The sequence below is a fragment of the Eupeodes corollae genome, chromosome 2 (genome assembly GCF_945859685.1).
Source record: "Eupeodes corollae chromosome 2, idEupCoro1.1, whole genome shotgun sequence".
Taxonomy (NCBI): domain Eukaryota; kingdom Metazoa; phylum Arthropoda; class Insecta; order Diptera; family Syrphidae; genus Eupeodes; species Eupeodes corollae.
In genome coordinates, this window is record NC_079148.1 from 121,360,063 (window position 1) to 121,375,967 (window position 15,905).

The following is a 15,905-nucleotide window of genomic DNA, read 5'->3' on the forward strand; positions in this document are numbered from 1 at the left end:
ATCTTTGCTCTATGCTGCTGAAAAAGAAATAATTAATCGATTTACTTATTGAGGTAATAAGACCTGGTATGCTCAAAAAAGTGGTGCAAGCAAAATGGTACCAACAGGATGACGTTTATAAAGCTTTATTTTTCAAAGTTTATTTTAAATTGTATGCAAAATTTGTGAGTTAATAAAACTAAAATTTTTATTACATCATTAATCCTTTTATTTGTTACACAAGAAAAGTTCCATGACTGTAAAAAAAATACACAGCAAGTTTTAAATATAAAACAAGGATAATGTCAAGAACTTCGTTGCAAATACAGAATTATTTTCCACACGATATTCAAAGTTAAAGTACTTGAAGTACTGTTCACCAGGTACTAAAGTATTGCTCATGATCATTATACTTGGACTTTTCAACCTATACATGCCATATTTAAAGTTTACGTACCAAGCTTTCAAATAACGAGTACTCGTACTTGAGATTTTGATATAAGTATATACATATTCCTATAGTGTAAAAAATTATTGTGTAGTAATTTTTAGAGGTTTTTTTTATTCCCCCTCCGTTAGAAAAAAAAAAACCCACAACAATATAAACAATTTGTTTTTGTTTTTCAAATCTAAGTAATCGACCTCACTGTTAAGTGTCTACCTGTTAACGCGTCATCGTCATCGTTTGCTTGGGAATATATATTTTTTCCAAAAGATAAACATTTCTATAAGTTTGTGTCCAGTTCATAACTTAATGTATGTACCTACCTCTACTATACCTACCTCCAATAATGACATCGACAACATCAAAAACAACAAAAACAACTAGCAAAACTCTCAACTCGTCGAAGATTGAGAAGACTCTATAATCAAACCAAATCAAACTTATTTAAGCAGTCTTAACAGATACGTTTGCCCGAGCGGGTTACCAAATAAGAATTATTTATTTAGATACATACATTAACTATAATATTGCATTGAATTAACGTGACGGCTTTATTTAAAAAAAAGTTGCTCTTGAAATAAGTACAAGACCAATTGAAGTGATTTTTTCTGTTTTAATTTTTAAAGTGTCTCAAATGTGTGATAAAGTGATATGAAGTGTTATAATTAAATGTTGAAAGTCTAGAAGAAAGAGTGTGGAAAATTTTGTTAAAAAATTTCAAAAATTAAAAAATCAGTGCTTGAAAAAAAAAATGAATCTCCAAATATATTTAATTGGATTAGCGTTAATTGTTGTGCCAGGATTAGCACAGCGAGGTGTTCGTCAAGGTGAGTGCTTAAAGTTTAAAGAATACAAAAATAGTAGCAAAATACTTTTAGAGACAAATTAAAATGCAAAAAAATTGCAATCGGTTGCCTTTAAAATAAGATTCAAGTAATTATTGTTGTGTTTGTTGTTGAATTCACTCACTTAATGCAAACTGGTGTGAGCTCTGCTTAATTAACGTTTTGATTTGCTCAAAATACTTACGGTATTTTATTTGGTTAATAATTAACGGCAGTAAATATTTAAATTCATATTTTATAATAATCACATAATGAAGGGGATATTTGGCAGGGCTTTTTTTAAAGATATTTATATTCATTTTATAAAAAATCTCTTGAAAACAATTAAGTGGTAAAATATTCATACATTTTGCAGTTAGTTCGGCCAACCATTTGTTAATTTGCGTATGCTTATATTAATTTGTTTTCTAAACGTTTTATAACCTTTTTTCATGTTGGAATATTGATAATAGAAATATTAATTGATTTGATAAATGATGATAGATTATTATCTATATTTTTCTTGTGAAATTCTGGTTTTGTTGTTGTTTTTTAAATTTATTTTAAAACCACAAAGAATCGAACGAGTTAATATAAAAAGAAACTTGTTGAAAGAATTCATCATTAGGTTAGTTTTTGTTTAATCTTTTATTGTTTGTTTGTGGTTTATCAAAAAAAAAAAGATTTACATACAGTAGTGGTCACACTCCAACGAAATAAAGTACCTATGAGCAGTGTTGCCATAATCTCAAATTTCATAATGCTAGATTTCAAATTTTATAATGCTATGGGAGCTTAAAAAACAAAATGCTAGATTTTAAAATCCATATAAGACGTTCATATCGATGATTAAAAAACAAACATCTTAAAAAATGCAAAATAATATTATATAACAAGAAAAAAAAAACAAAATTAGTTCAAAAATAACTAAACTTAAATGTAAATACGTCTTAACAGCACAATGTTTTTAAGTATAAGAACATGTTTCATAGTTAATTATTTAATTTTAAATAATTCAGACTTATCACATTTTTATTTATAGTTTTTAAAAATAAATTTACTATCCATTTTATAATTTTCGATAAATAACGAGTTATCCCAAAGTTCTTCATATAAATAGTCCTCTTTGCCCTTAGGTTTTTCATACTTTGCTTAGGCTCCAACTTATACTTACAAAAGTTCATAAGTTTTTTGACCGTATGTGTGAATCTTCGGGATTTGACGTTATTAAGCTTAGATCAGAATGTTTGTAATAAAAAAAGATGATGATTTTTATTTTTTTCAAATATGATATAATCAAATCAATCTTTTAAAATCAATTTTGGCATTCAAGAATGCAAAACTTAAAAATAATAATGCCAGAAAAGCATTTAGCATTATTTTATGATTTCATAATGCTTTTCTCTTCTCTATAATGCTAGATCTAGCATTAATAATGCCGTTATGGGAACACTGCCTATGAGTATGAGTCTTAGAAAAACAATGTATTTACTTTGCAAAAATAAAACTTATTGTGTTGAAATTAAAAAAAATATTAAATTTTGTTTATAACTCGCCGAATACTTCCCAATAAGTAAATTGTCATTTTAATAACTTAAAAAACTATTCGAGTAAAAACTTTAATTTAATTTTAGCTATTGCATATGTTATACATATCGTATTTTTGGTGGGATTCTTAATTTTTGTTAAAAAAAATGTTTGTTGAATTTTTTAAAAACATTTTACTAATTGCTCACAAAAATATTTTGTATAAATTGAAAACAAAAACTATGAAGTTAATATCTTTCCTTGTTCTAAGAATATTAAAGTCGAACATAAATTTTTTTTTTGGTAGGTTTTACGTGAAACGGATTTTCTACAAATTTTACTAAATGTCAAAAAACATTGTCGCTAGTAATAAGAAAAGTTTGTGACAAAAATTTTTGATAGAAATTTTATCTATTAATTTTTGCGTCATTATGTGTGAAATAATTGTTTAGTCAAGTCAATAGCACTTTTTATTCGTGAGATATTTTTGGATCAATTAAGCTTGAATATTGGCTTATTAACTTCTCGTAGGAAGCTATTTTTATCGTTCCGATTTGTGGGATTAAAAATGTTGACATTTTAAACTATACGAGTACATAGTAATGTGGAAACAAATCCAATTAAGGTTTTTTTTATAAATACAAAAAAATGGAAAAATATAATTGTCCCCTCAAATATTTTACGAATACAAAACGTTTTTGAAATCTGGTCAAATTCTGAAAAAAATCGAATTAGGAGTTTATTCTTTTTCTAATATCTTTCAAATTATTTTTATTTTTTAAAAAAATAAAATTGACAGTTTTTTTTACAAAAAATAAAAACTAAACAAAACATTATTATAAGTTGGTAAAAATTTATTGGGATCGATTGAAATATTGTTTTCAACATTTGGTAAAATTATGAGAAAAACAAATTGATAGTTTAAAAAAAACTTAAACAAACAATTGTAAAAGTTGGTAAAAATTTACTTTCGACTCAAATATCTTTTCAAAAATTCTAAATATTGGCTTCAACTAATTTTATCTCACAGAAAATATTGTTTTCGACGTTCAGTAATTTGTTTTATAAAATTCTAAAAGTCCACTTTTTTAATTATAAAGGGTGTCCCAAAATTAACGCAAGATTTGAATTTGCCGCCATTTGTGCAGTGAAGTGTTGGCAACTCTGAAAAAAAAAAAACAATTTGACAGCTAACAGTATAGGTTTGTTAAAAATGGAGCTTTACACAATAGAACAACGTGTCTTCATTATTAAAGAATATTTCAAAATGCACCCTGATTTTTCGAGCAAAATCATCCTAAGCGATGAAGCACATTTTCATCTTGATGTCTTTGTCAATCGCCAAAATTGGTTCGGAGAACCCACATGTGACTGGCGAAAAACAAATGCATCCACAACGCGTGACTGTATGTTGTGGATTTTGGGCTGGAGGCATAATTGGGCCATATTTTTTTGAAAATGATGCTGGTCAAGCAGTGACTGTTACTGGTGCTCGATATCGCGACATGATTACACATTTCTTTCTGCCAAAATTGGATAATATTGATGTGTCCAATATGTGGTTTCAACAAGCCGATGCCACATGTCATACAGCCCGTGAAACAATTCAATTACTGCATGAGACATTTCCTGGTCATGTACTCTCTCGTTTCGGTGATCAAAATTGGCCTCCTAGATCGTGTGATTTAACACCATTAGACTTCTTTTTATGGGGTTATTTAAAATCACAAGTCTATGTCAACAAGCCCACAACCACCCGTGCAATAAAGGAGGAGATTCAACGCTGCACCAACGAAATTCAGCCACATTTATGCAGAATGGTCATGGAAAATTTCAACAAAAGAGTGCGCATGTGCATGCAAAGCCGCGGAGGCCATTTGTCCGATGTGTTATTCCATACATAACCCTATCCTATGTACTTTACGAATCAATAAAAATATAACTATCAAAAGACTAAAAAACGGCGTTTTTTTTTAATTCAAATCTTGCGTTAATTTTGGGACACCCTTTAAAATAAAATTTACGCAAATTTGGTTAAAATTGATGCTCGGTTCTCTTTAATAAATGAAGTCATTGATTTTGAATTAATTTTATTCATTCAATTTGAATTTGGTTATAAATATAAGAAATAAAAACTTTAAAGAATTCAATCTGTTATAATATTGTAAAATATTGTTGGTAATTTTATATTTTTTTATAATAGTTAATCAAACTTTTGTAAATAAAACTAATAAAATTTAATGTCTTTGAAATACGACCGCTACTGTCTACATGCCACGTGCAGAAACAGTATTTTTTAATGTGTTTTTTGATCCTAGCCGAATGGTTCGCTATTCAAGAAATACTCGTATTTTTATCCACGTGAACCGTGTTCATATTTACATTTCTGTAGAAAATATTAAAATGATAAAAATTGCAATTTGTCCTTGAATGCGAAACTATTGCGAAATGCACTTATTTTTTTTTGCTGAGAAGTTGAGAATTACATTTTTCACACCAATCATCTTTGCTGAGTTACTATTTAATATCACACATGAGCGATTATATAAATTTCTTACTTTTAATATTCATTGCACAACATAGTTTTTATAATTTTCAAATAAAAAGCGATGCATTCTGATTGTATGTCTTTTTTGTAAGAATTTTATTTGTTCCATGTTAAACTACAATTTTTGATGATATTTAACTTTTTAATATGAAAAAATAGTAAACTAAACATAATTGAAATATATTTGAAGTTCGGAGCTCAACTCTTTTGTTTAAAGTAAATCATTATGTTCAAAATAATAATATTAACTCAAGAAATCAATATAGCGTGATATACTCAATATTTCATATCTTTTAACATGATGCTCAGCTCCCTAACAATTTGCCGGTTCATAACTATTATTTGAGTCATCTTAGTTTGTTCGTGTTATTGTCTTTATAAGCATTAATTGAGTTTATGAATTATAAGACCTATTAAAATAATTTTTAAGTTTCCATTGGAAGTTATTTTAATAGGTGCAATTTGTTGAATTACAAATTTGTTCAGTATGAAAAGGCGTCAAATAAACGTAGCTTTACATATTTTTACAAAAATTCAGACAGTGCAGTTTTTTGGTCAAAGCAATTAAAAGAAAAACAAATACTAATTCAACTTCAATTGCATTTTTTCTTCACATAAAAAATAATTGGTATGCATTTAAAAAACATTGACAGACAGTTGTTTTATAAATAAAATAACTACAAAATTATTGTTCAGCTTGAATATTTTTGGAACAAAAAATAATATAAGCTTCATAATAATTGTATAGAGAAAGAAGTTCTTGACGTCATTTATAGTTGTTCATTTTGTTATGATACTTAGCATGAATTGTTGATGCAGATACTAAGTTATTTAATTTAATTGAAATATGGAGAAACATTTTGAGACTGTTTACGGGTACAAAGCTATATGCTTGGACCGTAAGAACTACATTGCCCGTTCTACTTTGCTTGACATAAATTTACCAAAGAATTTAGTTTTTTTCACATTCAAAAAAAGGTATGGAATTATTTAGCAATTTAATTCAGCAGCTCACAAATATAACTGGTTGACAAAATTAAGATTTTATTTCAATCGCACGAACACACCCATACTTTTTCATTTGATTAAGTTTCCTGAACTGTAATGTTGCTCGATAATTGTTCTAATTATTCACATAAGGTTTTTTAAAATAGAAATCTTTGAACATATTTAAGAAAACCAAAAACTATGTCTTTAAATGCTAACGTACAAAATATAACATAATCGCTAAAACTAATTGTCTGTTGATTTTGAATAGTAAAAATCTTTATCTTCTAGTACAGCGGTTCAAAATATTTTTTAGTCGCTGCAGAAGAATTATTTTAGCGTTCTCAGAGAGTAAACTGAACTCGTCTTTCAACATATACCAAAATTCTGATAAAGACTTCTTTGTTGCAAAAAGTTCTGTATCTGTTGTCAGATCAATCAAGCATTCAAACTGCAGCGATGTCAGGGAAGGTGGTTTTTCCAACGCTGCAGAGTACCAGTACCCATACGTTTTCCTTAATGTTCAGGTGGAATTCGTCTGGAAAAAAATGGAGGAAGCTATCCAGCAAACCTACTAGGTGGATATGAAACTCTTTTAAAACATCATCGGAAATGTCCACATCTATTTCTTCTTTTAATTCTTTGAGCATTGGGAAGCTGTCTTGGTTTCGATTTTTCATAGATACAGCCCAAAACTGGATTTTATTTTTAAATGCTTCTATTTTGTCACTGGCATCGAAAACAGTTATTGTCTTTCCCTGAAGTGATACACTCAAATTATTTATTAACTTCCCATAGGAAGTTATTGTAATGGGTACGATTTGTCAAATTGAAAATTTTGACATTTCTCGACGTTTCAAGGTCCCTAGAGTCGAAATAAAAGATTTTTAGAAAGATGTCTGTGCGTGCGTGTGTACGTACGTTTGTACGTCCGTACGTCCGTACGTTCGCGACGTTTTTTTCGTCCTCCATAGCTCAAGAACCAGAAGAGATATCGACTTCAAATAAATTTTGTAATACAGATAATAAGGCAGAAAGATGCAGAAAGGGCTCTCAAGAAAATTGCGTGGGTGTTTTTTTTACCATAGCAGTTTGAAAAAAAAGGTGAAAATTTTGGTTAACCCTAAATATCTTACGAACCAAAAACGCTAGAGACTTGAATTAAATTTTATAAAATATAATGTAACGTGATATCAAACAAATACATTTATTGAAAAAAAATCCATCTAACGGTTTTTTTATAAATAAAAAAAAGTGAAAAAAAAAATTTGTCACCTCCAAAATTTTACGACTAAAATATGATTTCATCTCCAAAATAATTTTGTGCAACGAAAAATAATGTTTTTGACATCTCATAAAATTTTGAGAAAAATCGAATTGACAGTTTTTTTTATAAAAAATGAAAATCTTAAAAAAACGTTACTTAAAGTTAGTAAAAATTGAATATCGACTCAAATATCTTTTCAAAAACTTGAAATTTAGTCTTTAAACTTTTATCTTTTAAAAACTAATGTTGTAAACATTCAGTAACATTGTGAAAACAATCGAAGTGACAGTTTTCTTACAAAAAATTAAAAACCGAACAAAAATTAACGAAAGTTGGTAAAAAAATGATTTTCGACTCAAATATCTTTTCAACAATTTTATATAATAGCTTCTGGCTAATTTTTACTTATAAGAAATATTGTTTTAAACATTATGACAAATTTTGAGAATAATCGAATTAGCAGTTTTTTTACAAAAAATAAAAACCTAAAAAAAAATGTATAAAAGTTGGTAAAAATTGATTTTCGACTCAAATATCTTTACAAAAATTAAAAATATTGGCTTCAAACTAATTCTTTCTTATGAGAAATAATGTTTTTAACACCTGGTACAATTTTGAGAAAAATCGAATTGACACTTTTTTTACAAAAAATAAAACTCTAAAAAAAACTATACTAAAACTTGGTAAAAATTTACTTTCGACTCAAATAGCTTTTCAAAAATTTAAAGTATTGGCTTCAAACTAATTTTATTTCACAGAAAATATTGTTTTCGATATTCAGTACTTTTTATATAAAAATCTAACAGTCCGTTTTTACATAAAAAATAAAATCTACAAAAAAATTGTACGCAAATTTGGTAAAAATTGATAAGAGTACATATAAACAAACTTTTAAGCAAGACAAATCGACAGGCGGGATGGGAAGTTATCAGTGTGGGTCGCATTCCAGCCTCTTTTTTTTTAAACATATCTGACAGATTTCAATAACCAACGCTCATTACACAACATTTCCCCGAAAACAAACTTGTCGTCAATGAGGAAGGTTATAACTTCAGCTCTCATTTCGAAAAGCCAGGTTGCGTCAGTGCTTTTCCGCGAGAAAGCTACCTTACTTCTGCGTGAAAAAGTAAAGACGTTTGTAGACTACCCATGTAATCACACAAAGCTTTTAAAAGGCTTGTCTTCTTTGGCGGTGATTTGATAAAGTTAATTATTTTCACGCTTTCGCCCAACACCTCTTTAAGGGAGACCGGTTTTTTTTTTCATGCATGGCGGTGTAGAACGCAATGGCTACTGGTGCATCTAACAATAATGTGCTCTATTCTTGCGAAGGCACCGGATGTTTTTCGAGTCATGGCCTTGACACCGTGGTGCATAAATCCACGCAATTAACCCATGGTATGTCATTTACAATAAAAACAAATTATCAATCAAACACAACTGACAACTCTTGCAGAAGAGCAGATCTTCTTGAAAGGGCTGTAGATATTGATAGCGCACAAATACTATTAAAATGGTATGGGCTTCACCAGTTTGCGCTACTCGGAAACTTACCAAGTAGGACGATATCAACCCATTTTCGTTCACTGTCTTTGAGTGATAAGTAAAAATAGTTTGAGATTTATTAAGTTCAGCATACTTTCTTTTGAAGAAACAATCGGTTTGCTTTTGCAATCTGGAGGAATCCTTGTAAAATGACGTTTCAGTTTCAGAAATTATTCATTTGGGTTTGTTGTCACTTGTCTCAGCAAATCCAAAATTCAAATATGATTCGTGTTATTTACTTTTAACTGATTTTTTGTCTGTAGCATTGATCACCGTGAAACTAGTAATAGGCAAATTATCAAACTCAAAATCTTCAGAAATCTCTGACCCCGCTGTCTCTATTGCGTCATTTTCCTTCGCACTTAAATAAGTAAATATAATGGAATACCGAAATTGAACAAACAAAATAAAATCATTGAAATTATTTTATACTTAAAAAGGAGAAGTTATTAACCGGGGATTATTATTTTACGTAAATTATGATTTTGTTTCAATATAACTGTCAGTTGGTGATTTTTCAGCAGCTTTGGGTGCTTTTGTGCAGCATTCACTTGCTTTTTTCAAAGATCCGGACTTAAGCCAGCGATCCATGTATACAAACAAAATAAATTAAACTCGCGCACAAAAAGCAACTGCAAATTAACTTCACCGTACTACGTTTAAACGTTTGCAGGAATTAAATAAAAATTATTTATATTTCAATGGTCACTATCACTGGTCTTCGTGGTATTGTATTTGTAAGAGTAAATATTTATAATATTTATGTGTTTTTACCGTTTCAAATGGATGCAAAAGTGTTCTTTACAACTACAAAGTTATTTGAAATTTGTTTGTAGTTTTTAACATGAATTTCAAATTCGATTACTGCGATCGAAATTACAAGATCAAAAGCCCAAATTACCTAGTAACTAATCCGTCTTGGAATTTGTATAGTTTTTCAAATATTTTCGCGGAGCACTTTCAAATACTTGAAGTGATGCCTTTGTTTAGACGACTGATTCGTTACAAAAAAACAAAATTTACTTTGAAATAATTTCGATTTTTTCTGTTTAAATCCGCTTTAGCATAAATCTTTCAGCGTTTCATTATAAAAGACAGGCGAAATCTAACAACTTATGAATATTGTTTGAAAACTGTATGAAATACTATAAATACTCAAACCGAATTTTGAAGATAGGGATTGTAGATTTGGACAACCATCACAAAATTCATTGAAAAAAGTACTTCATGAATTTACATAGCGTCGAAAAGTATTATATATGTGTTTTTTTTTTAACTTTAAAAAGTCATATTTCAAAAGCCCGAAGCGAAGTCATCAAAACCTTCGGAAAAGTGACATTTATTTGCCATGAGCCTTTGTCGACCAGTGTTATTTTTGCTGAAGAAAATACAATCGTCTACAAAATTTTTATCAGATACCATCATTTAAACTGAATATGAATGTTACTTATAGACCAAACCCAAATGAAAAAGTCTATTTTATTTTTATTTTATTACGTACAATATAAATATTAAAGGAAAACTCGTGCGGATGACGTATGGGTATTGTTATAGATTCATACTGTTCTAAAGTACTATTATAATAGTTGCAGTTATTTTCCATACGCAAGTGTTATAAGGCTGTACCGTTACTATAATTCTCATAACTGTTATATTTTCCCTCAGAATTCTGCGAGGTTTGTGTATGAATTTGTATCTATTAGAATACTTTGCGCATTTTATTTTGCATTAAGATTCACTGGATTTTTGTGCTTCTATGCACGAATAAGTATCTAATTTTATCAAGTTAGACTGGCGGTCGTGTATCTCACACTAAAGGGGTTGTCCACGTTCCTTAATTGTGGTATATGATATATAGTGGTATATGTCCATTAAATTCATACAACTAAAAACTCTTACGTTCTTAGAAACTGATTTTAATTCAACAAAATACAAAACACAGCAAAAAAAATAAGAGTGATGAGGCACGATGTGATCGCTACTTTTTATGTTTAAATGTAAATCTTTTACCTACGCGTTTTTGTTTAAATATTGAGTCTTCTATCTTTTATGTAAATATTTTTTCTTCAAAAATTTGTTATTTTTATCGAAATATGGCGTTATTTTAAGGGTAGATTATGTCAGCTATATTTGATCTTATCGCCCACTTTTTTTTGTAAAAATTAATTTCTATTAATTCATTCTTGAAACTATCATTGAAGCTAGACAAAAATTCATAAACCTAGACTAATTAACCATAACTTAAAACTAACTTACTGGTCCCATACGGACACTCTAAGTTAAATAATAATACGTAATTCATTTCAAAAACAAATGTTTATGTATTTATTTTAAAAACCGTTAATAAATGAATTACTTACTTACTTACTTAATACGTAATTCTAACGGCCCTAAGATCTATTTATTTAACATAATTCTATTTCATTTATTTATTAGAAAACTAAAAAAGAACTTATTTCAATATCAAGCCAAGGCTTGAAACCCTATCTCAACTACCCACTATAAACTGCCGATTGAAACCACCAAAACTGGTTCTCCTGCTTCACCCTATCAGTTCCGTCCCGTTCGATCACAGCCCTACTGAATAGAAGGAGCTCTGCTTCGTCTTGTGCATGACGTCCCGATTGTAAAGGAGTCGACTATCCATGGTTCGTCGTTTGACGTGGTAGATTAGCGGAACTGCCAATCTGTTCTCTATCACCGCATCTATCTAAGAAGAGGTGGAATGAAGCCACTCAGTCATGCACTCTCAAAATACTCGTCGTTCGGATAGAACGCTAGGAAAATTTAATAGTTGGTCAAAGACATAGCTCACGAAATTGACAATTCTGTTGATTCGAGACCCGTTCTATAGGACCTCTTTGGAATAGTAATGCACCTAAGAAGATTCGGCTGTTCGATATAAGCCGGTACAGCGTCGTTAACACTTGCCGCTGGAACATCTAAAACTTCTCCATCTAGGAAGTGGCAACGTTGAATAACACGTGAAGATCAACGATGATTATCTTGCGCTAATTCTTTCACGTATTCCTCGTGGCCCTAGCCAACAGTGTCAGGAACGGAACTTTCTCCGACTCCTGGACATTTATTTTCAGTTTCCAGTCCTCTTAATATCGCTGAATTTTGTCGAAATTTTGTCGCTGCAAGATCTTATCGCCCACCACCACCTTGTTATGATCCTATCCAAAGACCTTATTCAAAAGTTTAAGAGATGTGTGTTCTTTTGCTCTATAGTCTTTATCAAATTCAAGACATACGAGTATCACGATATCAAACAGTTTTGTTTAAAAAAGATGTTGTATTTATTTTGAGAAATAATTAAAGACAAAATGTAAACAAATAGATGGTATAAAGTTTTCCGATAAGAGGTTTTATGTTGATATGAACGACATTACCAGAATTAAATGAAATGATTTCGGCAAATCCATCCGTCTGTCTGTCCTTGTCCCTATAAGCAAGTTATGTAAGCAAATTCCCTTTAAGCGATGTTTTTCTATTTTCTTAAGACCAAAAAAACATATTTTTTCTTTCAAGACAACAGTCCTTTTGAGATGAATTTAAAAATATTTAAAAAACACACAATTTAAAATTTTACTTAGCCAACAGTTCTTAAAAATCTGTTTCTTTTTTTATTAAAAATTTTAGGTCAACAATGTTATACTCCAGAAAATGACATAGGTCAATGTTTAACCTTAAGCTATTGTCCCTCAATTGCAAATGTACTAAATATTTATCCAAGAACTGATGCTGAGCGATATTTACGAATAGCTAAACGAAATTGTGGAAATAACAATTTTCGGGGAGATCCTGTGGTAAACATAAAAATACACTTATTAAAAAAAACCGTTTATGCAGAGAAATTATTCTACCTTTTTTTTTTTTTAAATTTTGGTACCATATTAATTCAATTTGCTTTTCACGATATAATCTCTCTTGCATACTCTTTTTTTATAATTGCTTATTAATAAAACATTGATGGTGCCATGCAATACGACCAAGTGAAATAAGAGCAATTTAAAACAAAAATTAAATTTATTTCACTCTTTTTAATTGTGATGGTACGAATTTCTGAAAATTGGCGGCATTGAAAAATCCCGAATTTTGGAAAGTTTTGCTTATTTCACTTAGTTTTATTTCACGGCACCAGCATTGACCTTAGGCATGCAAATTTATAAAAGTTTTTAATGTAAGAGCTTCCATTTGGAATGCCTTGACTTTTATAGTTTACCATGTCTCTCGAGCCTTGTCCTATTTTCTTAAATACGTATACGAGTATATTAATTGCTTGAATGGCTTCTGCTTTGTTTTTTATTCACAAAAATTCATTTAGGTATGTTGTGGTGTTAATCAACAATTTTTTACTGAACCCACAACAAACACTCCAAGAAATCCATTTTTCCAACAAAATACACCACAAACAACGTTACCTCCAATTATTATAGCTCCAACTCCACCAAGAAATCAGCGTCCACAAACACCTGCGACAACATCCGCACCTCAACCGACCGTAACGGAGGGTGTTACAAATCGCGACTCTAAATCTGGTAAAGATTGTACAGGACCAGATCTAAAGGCAGGATTTTGCGCACGTAAGTTTTATTAAAATTTAATAAAAAAATTAAATAAAAGAACAGAACAACGTCAGCCAAGACAGCTAGTATAATATTTTATTCATATTATTTTGTGTTTCCAAACAGCCCTAGCGCAATGTCCAGAATTGATCGATCGACTTAAAGTAAATCCAAGAGATGAAACCTTCGCAAGATTTTTGAGGATATCCAATGAAATATGTGAGAGTCAATATTCAGTCGTTTGTTGTCCAAGTGGAGTTCAAGTTACCACTCCTTCGGTAATATTTCCAAGAAACGTAGATGAGATTCCACGGAAGCTACCAACAATGGCTGATGGCTGCGGATTTGTCAATAATGAATATCGGAAAATCGTTGGTGGCACGGCGAGCAAAGTTGGAGCATGGCCATGGATTGCTTTGATTGGTTACGAGGACAATGGACTATCTGCATCTCCTTTTAAGTGTGGTGGAGCTTTGATTACAAGTCGGCATGTCTTGACTGCAGCGCATTGCATTAGAGCAGATTTGTGAGTATATTAAAATTACGAATTCCGATTCTTCTTGTTTTTGTGAATTCAATGTTTTATGTTAAATTTTGATATGGATGAAAATTTGACAAATTTTTGTTGATCTTTCTTTAAGGACCTTTGTACGACTTGGTGAACACGACCTGAGTAGAGACGATGAGGCTAATCACGTTGATGTTCCTGTTGTCAAGGTAGGCTCTAGCTCCCAATGTTTTTTATTTTATCAAAAAACGTTATTTTTTTACAAATTATTTTTCGGTAGACTTTGAGACATCCTCAATATGACAGAAAAGATGGCCACAATGATATAGCTCTATTGTATCTTAGTCGAAATGTACAATTTTCAGGTAAAGAGTGTTGACAGATTAAGTGGATTTCAATTGCAAAAATCTTTTAATTTGTTTTGTAGACAAAGTAACACCAATTTGTATACCATTTGAGCCACAATTTCGTTCGAAGAAATTGATAGGCTTTAACCCATTTGTTGCCGGATGGGGTAAGACTCAAGAGGGTGGAACTTCGGCTAAGATTTTGCAAGAACTACAAATTCCAATTTATGAAAATTCTGTATGCAAGGACTTATACAAAAAACAAAATACATATTTGTCAGAAAAGCAATTCGATAATGCCATTATATGTGCTGGGGATTTGGGTGGAGGTAAGGATACGTGCCAAGGTGATTCAGGTGGACCACTTATGTTTCCAGAAGTGAGTATCTTAAATTATTATTTTATAAACCTCAATTGTAAAACAATTTCTTTCTATTTTTTAAACAAGGATTATCAAAAAACGAAGCGTTTCCATTTGATTGGTATTGTTTCGTATGGTATTGGTTGTGCAAGACCTATGGTCCCTGGAGTATATTCAAGAGTGACCAATTTCATAGAATGGATAGAAGCTGGCGTTGCTGATACACCGTAGATATTAAGACAAAAAATGTGATTACTATACATAATTTAACTGAGCGAACAAAAATTAAAGTGATTGTTTTTTTTTTGTACTTTATTAAAAAAAAAGCTGTGGTTTGAGTTTCAATTTGAATTTGATAGGTTGTTTCTATTTAAACCATCTTCGTATGTAATAACACATATGATCTGTCTAAAAAGATATGGATACCAGAGAAATGAGTTCAATTTATACTACGAGACTAAATCGATAAAATTGTCTTAAGGCTTCAAAAACTGAAATACCAATTTTTTGAACCTAGAGTGTATTACATACATGTAAACATTACATATGCATACGAAGTTGGTATTAAATGAAAGATTTAATTGCCAAATATTTACAAAATCAGTTTAGTTACTTTTAAATTTAATCTACAATTTAAAGTGCAAAAATCGGATTTGTGTCGAAAAAACTTAATAACTTTCTAAAGGTCTTAGTCTTAGGTGGTTTCTTATTGCTGATGTGTTTGAAAAAGTGGGAAATGTTTTATACCTATGCTGAGCTTAATTTATTATCTTTAATATTAACAAAAACTTTTTCTAGAGATGCTTATTATTAGATAGGTTATTTGAAGCGGTGTGTGCAATAGTGATCCAACTGATTTTCTATAGAACATAGAACATGGTTAATTTAAAACACTTTTAATTTTAAAATAATGAAAAAAGTATTTAATTTAATTTTCGCATTATGTTCAAGAAATGACAGGGTTGTTATTTTGTATTCATCATTCCTAAAAACACC

At 30.1% G+C, this 15,905-nt stretch overlaps 1 protein-coding gene across 1 annotated transcript in view; it reads left to right on the forward strand.

Moving 5' to 3' along the window:
- Positions 1-15,222, forward strand: part of LOC129945223 (uncharacterized) — a 42,767-nt gene extending 27,545 nt beyond the window's left edge. The window contains exons 8-15 of the mRNA XM_056054882.1: positions 1,100-1,251; positions 12,768-12,934; positions 13,453-13,711; positions 13,820-14,219; positions 14,335-14,410; positions 14,482-14,566; positions 14,629-14,927; positions 14,997-15,222. Coding sequence (XP_055910857.1) covers positions 1,100-1,251; positions 12,768-12,934; positions 13,453-13,711; positions 13,820-14,219; positions 14,335-14,410; positions 14,482-14,566; positions 14,629-14,927; positions 14,997-15,140 — 1,582 coding nt within the window. The 3' untranslated portion in view covers positions 15,141-15,222. The remainder of the gene's footprint in view (positions 1-1,099; positions 1,252-12,767; positions 12,935-13,452; positions 13,712-13,819; positions 14,220-14,334; positions 14,411-14,481; positions 14,567-14,628; positions 14,928-14,996) is intronic.
- Positions 15,223-15,905: the final 683 nt, after the last annotated feature.